The sequence below is a fragment of the Coregonus clupeaformis genome, chromosome 11 (assembly GCF_020615455.1).
Source record: "Coregonus clupeaformis isolate EN_2021a chromosome 11, ASM2061545v1, whole genome shotgun sequence".
Classification (NCBI taxonomy): Eukaryota; Metazoa; Chordata; class Actinopteri; order Salmoniformes; family Salmonidae; genus Coregonus; species Coregonus clupeaformis.
In genome coordinates, this window is record NC_059202.1 from 1,138,364 (window position 1) to 1,148,833 (window position 10,470).

At 43.1% G+C, this 10,470-nt stretch overlaps 2 protein-coding genes across 3 annotated transcripts in view; both read left to right on the top strand.

Moving 5' to 3' along the window:
- The first annotated feature begins 1,999 nt into the window (after positions 1 to 1,999).
- The window catches only part of LOC121553415 (transmembrane protein 19), a 21,241-nt gene continuing 12,770 nt past the window's right edge, over positions 2,000 to 10,470 (top strand). Inside the window, exons 1-3 of one of the 2 annotated variants that reach the window (XM_041866513.2) lie at positions 2,000 to 2,171; positions 6,468 to 6,618; positions 7,634 to 7,747. In XM_041866513.2, coding sequence (XP_041722447.1) covers positions 6,489 to 6,618; positions 7,634 to 7,747 — 244 coding nt within the window. In that variant the 5' untranslated portion in view covers positions 2,000 to 2,171; positions 6,468 to 6,488. Of the gene's footprint in view, positions 2,172 to 5,883; positions 6,077 to 6,467; positions 6,619 to 7,633; positions 7,748 to 10,470 lie in introns of those variants that run through there. The other variant, XM_041866503.2, reaches the window with a different exon arrangement.
- The window catches only part of LOC121553424 (hydroxycarboxylic acid receptor 2-like), a 1,289-nt gene continuing 445 nt past the window's right edge, over positions 9,627 to 10,470 (top strand). Inside the window, exon 1 of the mRNA XM_041866525.2 lies at positions 9,627 to 10,470. This exon is cut by the window's right edge and continues 445 nt beyond it. Within this exon, the coding sequence (XP_041722459.1) occupies positions 9,780 to 10,470 (691 nt within the window). The 5' untranslated portion in view covers positions 9,627 to 9,779.

Consider the following 10,470-nt stretch of genomic DNA (forward strand, 5'->3'; position numbering starts at 1 on the left):
AGGAGAGACCTGAGAAGGCTCGGCCTCTGACTCCAACTCTTTGCTTAATGGGGAGAACCGGTTGAAAGTTTCTGTCGGCTGAATGAGCGACACCGGTTGAGTATGCCGACAGCATTTCAGAAGCCTTGAGAAATTTGTCCGGCTGTGGGGACTGTGTGAGGGGATGTATACTACTATCTGTACTTACTGGTGGCACAGACGCTGTTTCATCCTTTCCTACACTTACATCGCCCTTGCCTAACGATTGCATCTGAAGCTGGGCTTGCAGCACGGCTATCCTCACCATAAGGCGATAGTTTTCCTGTATATTATGAGTACAGCGACTGCAATTAAATGGCATAGTGTTAATATTACTACTTAGCTTCGGCTGGTGGAGGTCCTGTAGAACCATGTCCAGATAAAGCGTCCGGGGTGAAAAGGTTGAATGAAAAAAGTCGAGCGAGGAAAAAAATTAAATAAAAATAACTAAGACGTTGGTAAAATGTGTTGAATGAAGATTGATTAAACGTTTTTTAAAAAGTTTCAACCGTCAAGTTTGGCAGGTAGCCAAGCAGCAACAAACAGCACAGCACAGCAGCACTGAGACAAGTGATGCGTCAAGAGGACGCAACGGTGTCTCTACTTCCTAAGGCAGCTGAAGAAATTCGGCATGCCACCCAGGTCCTCTCCAAAAACTACTGCTGCACCATCGGGAGCGCCCTGACAGGTTGCATAACGGCCTGTTACGGGAATTCCTCCGTCCACGGCCGCAAGGCCCTCCAGCGGGTGGTGAAGATGGCCCAGTATATCACTAGGACCGTGCTCCCACCCATCCAGAACATCTACTCGAAACGATGCCTGAGGAAGGCACGCAGCATCATCAAGGACCCTACACACCCCAGCCACGAGCTGTTCTCTACCTTACCGTCGGGCAGATGGTATCGGAGCATGAGGTCTGATACCAACAGGCTCAGAGACAGTTTCTATCTACAAGCCTTCAGACTGATGAACACTTGAACTGAACTGACCACTTGCTCTGACTCTTCTTTTCCACTCATGAAGACATGGCTGTCTCATGGTATGGTGGGGTATGCAAAAAATGTTTTACTTTGAGCACTTTAATCTCTTGAATGTTTTGGCATTCAGGTCCAAAATGTCACATTCTGAGCACTTCTACAATGGGCAAATATGTATGGAAGGTTTTGTTCAAATCAAAAGGGGTGCTGTCAAAAAGTGATTGTATTCAAATGGATTTTCCTGATGTGGATTGGGGCATGATCCCTCTGCTTCCTGTAGTCAACAATCAACTATTTTGTTTTGTTGACATTGAGGGAGAGATTGTTGTCCACAATGCCAGTTCACTTACCTCCTCCCTATAGGCTGACTCGTCATTATTGGTTATCATGCCTACTATAACCGTGGTGTCCTCTGGATGGAAATCTGGATTGAGCAGATTCATTGATCAAGAATTGACGATTTGAAAAGAAAAATGAGTGGGGTGAGGTCCCCCTCTACTGGACAGATATTGTAACTACATGTATCCTGTTCTACTCCTGAAATAAAGAGATCAGCCTGGGGGTTTATCGGGGGTTTTGCAACTCTGATAGGCCTATTCCTTAATTAGTCTCGGTCCAGCCTTGGGGTTTATCGGGGGTTTTGCAACTCTGATAGGCCTATTCCTTAATTAGGCTCGGTCCGGCCTGGGGCTTCATTGGGGGCTTTTGCGACTCTGATAGGCCTATTCCTTAATTAATGCTACGGGATGCTGCAGGAATTTCCCCCACAGTACAGATGTGGTTATTACTGTGACGTAGATACAGTCTGAACCCCGTATGAATGTATATAAATATAATGTATGTCTTTCAGTTCGTCTTCCTAGAAGGCAAAAACTAAGAATTATTTGAACTACATTACCCACTGATGGCGTATTTCTGAGATAATGTCCGTGTGGTTGGAACTGTTGGAAACAACACATAACTGTGAAGTTGTTTTCCTGGTATTACAGGGCTCAGTCAAAGAGTCCTCAGTCAGTGGCAGGGACTTCTTGATATCACCTGATACTACAAATTATTTGACATGCTTTTTGATTCAGTATGAATCCAAATCCGCTTTAAAAAAGTAATCATGACTGTTTGATTTCAGAACCTAGTGATAGAGGAATTTCGACCAGCAGACAACTTCGTTACATTTGGGTAGGTAACAAGGGCTTTTAACCATTATGCTGTATAGTGTACACTATTGTACTTTGAGGGTAAACTATTGGTGGTGAGTTAGTTAGTCAAGAAAGAGTGTTATGTTTAGCTTGTATTTTAACAGAGGACCACTCCACTCCCTGGAACTGAAAGATGATAGTTTTATGAGATTGCAGTAATAGCCAATGCCTGCTAATGACTACTTTTAATATTGACACACACGTGAATTAATTGTACGTAAGAATATTAAACATCTAAGTGTAAAGGATGTCACGCTGCTTTCCACTTCCTCCCGATTCGGCCCATACCTGGCGTGAACTCGGGACCTCTGCCTTGGTAGCACACATGACCGTCCTCCCTTAAGCGTCTTGAGGCGTTACCTCAAAAGGTAGCTAATGAGGCGACGCAAGCGGGATACCTAGGCTAAGGAGTGAGATTCACACGTCTCCATGTTCTACACTAGCTACTATAATAAAACATGCCTGGCTTACAGTCTTTATAAAATGGCAGGGGCCTCATTTATCAATATTGCTAGAAACTATTCTAAAATACTACTTACCAACGGAATGTAGAATGCTCCTACGCATAGAAAACGTGTGATTTATTAAACAATCCTACGTGCGTCATACGCACACCGTTGATAAATACCAAATGTTTTCAGCCTCGGCGCTCGTGCACGAACTTGGCTATTTGCATTTCGAAACGCATATAATTAACCATACATGGTGAAAATCATTCCTTTAAAACCCATGGGAATATACAACGCCATACCATGAAATAGCCTACAACCGCACAACCCAAAAAAGACTGCATGGTGCTAGTGTCAGAGACTGAGTACAACCAAAATATTGTATTTGGTTCGCTCAGTTGTGGTTTGACCAGTAAAAATAAAAACATAGCTACAAAGAGAGGACCATTAGGACAATTGAAGTTGCTTTAGCAATGGAAATTTTACTTCAAATGAGTAGCCGTCCATCCTCAACAGCTCCCTCCTGTAGGCGTATAGGTCAACATTGCTTTTCTGCAGAATGAATGAGTCGTGCTTTCCACCTTGCCACCACATTCAGCAGCGTCTTTTGCTCATCATATAAGCTATCGCCTGCACATTAAGAGTCGAAGCCTTTTCCGTTCACATAGTTTAACTTGTTTTGGGATGGAGCTTTTATGGCGATGTGGGTGCAGTCTATTGCTCCGTTCGTATTTGGGAACCCATTGATGGCAAATAAACCCCTTGATTTCAACCTGTTGTGCGATGGTGTATGGAAATTGTATGTTACAGTTCGTTTTGCTGATGATTGCATCCAAAACATTGGCTCATCGAGGGATGTGAGATGCCAATCCGCAAGCTCCCGCTGAAAAGTGCCCATTGCCGAAAACCTGACGGTGGATAGCACTTTAATGTGCACTGGAATGGCATCTGTTTGCCTTTCTAAAGTAGGTCTTAACTCCTCGAAAGGAAAATATTATCCTATAGGATTGGTTTTGGAAACGATATCTGATGAGCCAAGCTGTACCTTCTGGAAAAAAGTATCACCGGTCTCTAAAAACGCACTCGGCGAAAGGCAGCGCGTGCCAGATCTTCTAACAGCTATGATCAGCCATCTCTCATTTGATTTCCATTATCTCAGTCTTTTATAGTATTTCTACAATGGTTTAACTTTAACACCTGCCCCTAATTTAACTAATTTAACTGATTTAATTAAATGTAACTAATTTAACTAATTTAACTGTACTTTATATGGATTATTATCATAACTAATGCACTGATGTGGTCAAATTATATATAGCCTGTCAAAATGTGTTGCATGAATTCACAACTGCTCTTAAACACTAGTAAAACTAAATGCATGCTCTTCAATCGAATGCTGCTGGCACCCGCCCACCCGACTAGAATCACTACTCTCGACGGGTCTGACCTAGAGTATGTGGACAACTACAAATACCTAGGTGTCTGATTAGACTGTAAACTCTCCTTCCAGACTCACATTAAGCATCTCCAATCCAAAGTTAAATCTAGAATCAGCATCCTATTTCGCAACAAAGCCTCCTTCACTCATGCTGCCAAACATGCCCTCGTAAAACTGACTATTCTACCGATCCTTGACTTCGGCGATGTCATTTACAAAATAGCCTCCAACACTCTACTCAGCAAATTGGATGTAGTCTATCACAGTGCCATCCGTTTTGTCTCCAAAGCCCCATACACTACCCACCACTGTGACCTGTACGCTCTTGTTGGCTGGTCCTCACTACATGTTCGTCGCCAAACCCACTGGCTCCAGGCCATCTATAAATCACTGCTAGGCAAATCCCCGCCTTATCTTAGCTCATTGGTCACCATAGCAACACCCACCCGTAGTCTGCGCTCCAGCAGGTATATCTCACTGGTCATCCCCAAAGCCAACACCTCCTTTGGCCGCAATTCCTTCCAGTTCTCTGCTGCCAATGACTGGAACGAATTGCAAAAATCTCTGAAGCTGGAGACTCTTATCTCCCTCACTAACTTTAAGCATCAGTTGTCAGAGCACCTTACCGATCACTGCACCTGTACACAGCCCATCTGAAATTAGCCCACCCAACTACCTCATCCCTATATTGTTATTTATTTTGCTCTTTTGCACCCCAGTATCTCTATTTGCACATAATCTCTTGCACATCTAGCAATCCAGTGTTAATACTAATTATAATTATTTTTCACTATAGCCTATTTATTGCCTTACCTCCATAACTTGCTACATTTGCACACACTGTATATATATTTTCTGTTGTATTTTTTTGACTTTATGTTTTTTTACCCCATATGTAACTCTGTTGTTGTTTTTATCGCACTGCTTTGCTTTATCTTGGCCAGGCCGCAGTTGTAAATGAGAACTTGTTCTCAACTGGCTTACCTGGTTAAATAAAGGTGAAATAAAATAAATAAAAAATGAATTCACAATGGAAATACAATTCAATCGGAAAATGATTTAATTATTACTCTAACAATTTCACACATTTTCAACATATATTTTCCCCATGCTTGACAAGCAGTTCTCTTATTCCACCACTTGGCAATGTGCCCACGCATGGTTAATGCACAGATTTGTGCCTAAACATTTACATTTTAGTCATTTAGCAGACGCTCTTATCCAGAGCGACTTACAGTAGTGAGTGCATACATTTTCATACTGCCCCCCCGCATGGTTGATAAATGAGGCCCCTGGAATTCATGATGCTTAAATGTAAGTAAGTAATATTATTCACCAAATTATTCACAAAACATAAATCCATAAATAAGTTTGAGTATTAAATGCATAATCAAATATATTATACAGTATTTTTTGCTCGGTCCATATGGATATCCAAATAGTGATGAAAATCACATAAATACTGAATAATATATTTGATTATGGATTTAATACTCAAACTTATTTATGGACTTATGTTTGGTGAATAATGTATTTTTTGAGAAATATGACCACTGAAGCTTTAATAGCTATCTGACAGATCAGCGGAAGTACGCATGTATTTCTTTAAATCCACATCCTGCTCTCAGTCGACAATGAGAGTGAACTGCTGGGGAAATCATCAGGGAATGTAGTATTTAATTATGTATTTCGTTTTCTTAGGGAGACGAGAATATTGGATAGGAGGTAGACCTTCCCGTTCTCTGGTCCACACTCCAGTCCAGGTGGTGGCGGTAAGGCACCTTAAAGTTGGTTGCCAACCGCCATAAAAAAATCCACAGAAGAAGAACAACGAATCCGTTGATTTGAAATCTTACTACGCTCCAGTATTTTGACAGCTGTGAATCGTCGCATCTCGCTAAGTTATCTTATAGCGACAAGTTACATTAGCTAGTTGTATTGGCACTTCCCCACAATGGAAGAAGCAGGATACACAAGCCATGGCTTCGGCTACTTCAGGTGCAACCTTTACACTATTTTCTTTAGCCCACCTTCCAATTTATTAGCTTGCTAGCTAGCTGCTAGTTCCACATCAGTAGACATCTAGCTAGCGACGTATGGCGCTGTCCGGTCAGTCTTACGTTTTTATGAGTGTTGATTTTACACGACATTTACATAGCTAGCTACTAATAATAGCCTGGTCCTAGCCTGGGCAGCTGTTAGTGGGTTTACGATGGAGATCCATAAAGCCCACCAGCGGCTTCCCATGCTAGCCTACTCCCAGTTCTACCTGGTGTGTCAACGGCGAGACATCACAAACAGACCTTGGACCAGGTTACTAACTGTCCTGTGTAAGCCATGCGTCATATAACTAAGCAAGTGCCCAAGGTAATGTCGATGACTTCCACAGGTTCTATTCCCTTCTTCCACAATGATTTTTGAGGATGAGATACAAATGAACGAATACGTCAAGATGATGACTGATATGATCGTGTTGTGTGCCACCTTGGCCATCTCTCTCTCCTTCTGGATCATTTCCATCACAGCCAGCACATACTATGGTAAGACACGCGTGCGTGCACACGCACACACACACACCTTGTCCGTTATGTCCAGTGCTTTCCCTACCATTGTTGGTTATAGAACGTTTGTTAACCCTTTACACAAAAACAATACACAAAAACAATTGTACTTTTGAAGTTCTTTATTGAGAAAATTGATCCAACATTACATTTCTTTGTGGGAAAAAGTATGTGAACCTCTAGATTAATGAGCTCAAAGTGGATTAAAGTAGTCAAAAGTTTAGTATTCGGTCCCATATTCCTTGCATCAACCTTGTAACTCTACAAATTCCTTGGATGCATTTGCAGTTTTGGGTTATGTTTTGCCCAACCTGAACTGAATGGTGAATAATGTCTTGTGCCATTTTGGAGTGACCTTTATTCTAAGTAAGAGTAGAATATGTTTCTGAACACTTCTACATGAATCCTGATAGTGCCATGATTAAGAAAAAACAGGAATGAATCATGAATAAGGATGAGTGAGAAGCTTACAGAGGCTGCAACAAAACATGCTTACATGCTCTCACCATTACCAATAAACAGGGGAAGTGCTAAAGGGTGTAAACTTTCTCTCAACACTATATAAGCAAGGTGGGCCCCCCTGCCTAGCTCTGTTGCCCCCCCCCCCCGCCTAGCTCTGTTGCCGCGCCCCCTGCCTAGCTCTGTTGCCCCCCTGCCTAGCTCTGTTCCCCCTGCCTAGCTCTGTTGCCCCCTGCCTAGCTCTGTTGCCCCCCCGCCTAGCTCTGCCCCCGCCTAGCTCTGTTGCCCCCCGCCTAGCTCTGTTGCCCCCCCTGCCTAGCTCTGTTGCCCCCTGCCTAAAAGAGAATGGACACAAGGAGAGATGGTTTCAGTAGAAGATGTTTGTTAAAGAGGATGAAACACTGCTTGATGAAACACTGATTATTAGCTACACCTATAACCTAATTAAATCCCATGAAAACAAGTAGCTATGACTGGTGATGTTTGTGTGTGTGTGTGTGTGTATAGCTGAGTCCTGGACCATCTGTCATTACAGGCACTCTCCAGCCGGTGTCCCCGTGGCGATGGTTGTTCTCCATTCTGGTTCCTCTGATGCTCACCACACGGGCCCTGAAGAGGAGGAGTCTGGACCACAGCGGAGCCCTGGGAGGTAAACAAACAACAGAACAGAAATAAATACACATTTCCTGCTCATCTGAGTTATTCTACGACTTCCAGCTAAGAACTGTCAGTATCTTCACATTGTAGCTGTCTGTGTGTTTAATCAATCAAACTACATTTTCCTTCCCACGAATGTGTTTTGGAACCGGAAGCACACCGCTGCACTGCCTTAGGCTTACTCTGAAGTTTACGTACACTTAGGTTGGAGTCATTAAAACTCGTTTTTCAACCACTCCACAAATTTCTTGTTAACAAACTATAGTTTTGGCAAGTCGGTTAGGACATCTACTTTGTGCATGACACAAGTAATTTTTCCAACAATTGTTTACCTGTGGATGTATTTCAAGGCCTACCTTCAAACTCAGTGCCTTTTTGCTTGACATCATGGGAAAATCAAAAGAAATCAGCCAATACCTCAGAAAATTTTTTTGGACCTCCACAAGTCTGGTTCATCTTTGGGAGCTATTTCCAAACGCCTGAAGATACCACGTTCATCTGTACAAACAATAGTACGCAAGTATAAACGCCATGGGACCCCGCAACCGTCATACCACTCAGGAAGGAGACGCATTCTGTCTCCTAGAGATGAACGTAGTTTGGTGCGAAAAGTGCAAATCAATCCCAGAACAACAGCAAAGGACCTTGTGAAGATGCTGGAGGAAACAGGTACAAAAGTATCTATATCCACAGTAAAACGAGTCCTATATCCACATAACCTGAAAGGCCGCTCAGCAAGGAAGAAGCCACTGCTCCAAAACCGCCATAAAAAAGCCAGACTACGGTTTGCAACTGCACATGGGGACAAAGATCGTACTTTTTGGAGAAATGTCCTCTGGTCTGATTAAACAAAAATAGAACTGTTTGGCCATAATGACCATCATTATGTTTGGAGGAAAAAGGGGGAGCTTGCAAGCCGAAGAACACCATCCCAACCGTGAAGCACGGGGGTGGCAGCATCATGCTGTGGGGGTGCTTTGCTGCAGGAGGGACTGGTGCACTTCACAAAATAGATGGCATCACGAGGAAGGAAAATTATGTGGATATATTGAAGCAACATCTCAAGACATCAGTCAGGAAGTTAAAGCTTGGTCGCAAATGGGTCTTCCAAATGGACAATGACCCCAAGCATACTTCCAAAGATGTGGCAAAATGGCTTAAGGACAACAAAGTCAAGGTATTGGAGTGGCCATCACAAAGCCCTGACCTCAATCCTATAGAAAATATGTGGGCAGAACTGAAAAAGCGTGTGCGAGCAAGGAGGCCTACAAACCTGACTCAGTTACACCAGCTCTGTCAGGAGGAATGGGCCAAAATTCATCCAACTAATTGTGGGAAGCTTGTAGAAGGCTACCCAAAACGTTTGACTCAAGTTAAACAATTTAAAGGCAATGCTACCAAATACTAATTGAGTGTATGTAAACTTCTGACCCACTGGGAATGTGATGAAAGAAATAAAGCTGAAATAAATCATTCTCTCTACTATTATTCTGACATTTCACATTCTTAAAATAAAATGGTGATCCTACTACTAAAACAGGGAGTTTTGTGAAAAACTGAGTTTAAATGTATTTGGTTAAGGTGAATGTAAACTTCCGACTTCAACTGTAGGAATTCAGCAGGGAGTAACAAGGGAATATGTAGCACAGGAAAAGGGTCACTCATACACAGATGAGATGACAAATATGGGAAAGAAATGTTTTGTGTGTGAGCTGATGCAATGTCAATCCCTCGTGGGACCAGCTGCTTGTCTATTCATCCTGTGGTGACTCGCCTACTCAGGAATGGAAGGTGCTCAACCAACAAGTCTGAACAATTTACAACTGCTGCTTGGGGGGGAAATAGTTCCAGACTAAAGTACAGTCCTTCAGTTTCACCAAGTCTGCACACGGAATAGAAGCTTGCTTCCCTTCCCTTGAACACACTCATTTGGAGTTGAGGACTGCTTTTCCTTCTTGTTAAGGATTCGGACCGGATCACACGTTTTCTGACTGTAAAGGGTACAGCTTCTGACAGTTCATATTATGGAAGAGGATCTTCTGAACGATAACTGCACAGCAGAAAGTCTGCCCCTGTACAGATTTTACGCCTCTGTGATGATTTTGGAATTCACCCTGGCTCTTCCGCTCAACCTCTCGGTACTTTATCTCTTTATCTTCAAGCTGAAGTTCTGGAAATCGAACTCCAACAACCTTTTCCTGTTCAATCTCGTCTTGGCTGACCTTCTTCTGCTAGGCTGTTTGCCAGTGAACGCGTACAATTTTCTTCACGGAGAGCGGCAGAGTACGGATGGGAAGATCTGCAAAGCCATGCTCTTCATGCTGTTTCTGAACCGAGGTGCCAGTATTGCCTTCCTGGCTGTGATTTCACTCGATCGCTACTTTAACGTGGTTCATCCTGGGAAAAAGAACGTAGTCCTCAAAAAGTCCCTTCATATCTCTGTCATCATCTGGCTACTACTTCTGCCCCTGACTATCCCCACCATGCTGAAGACCGGCTGCTGTAGCAGTCAGGGGGACGTCACTGACACTCTGAGAGAGGTTGTGTTTTTCACCCAGATTCTCATCCCTTTCTTTGTGTTGGTCTACTGCACGGTCCGCATTGTCAACAGACTGAAAAAGAAGACCGTAGGGGATAGGACTAAACTGCGCCGAGCAGTGTTTCTGGTCACCTCTGTCATGCTGGTCTTCTCTTTTTGTTTCCTGCCTTGCACCA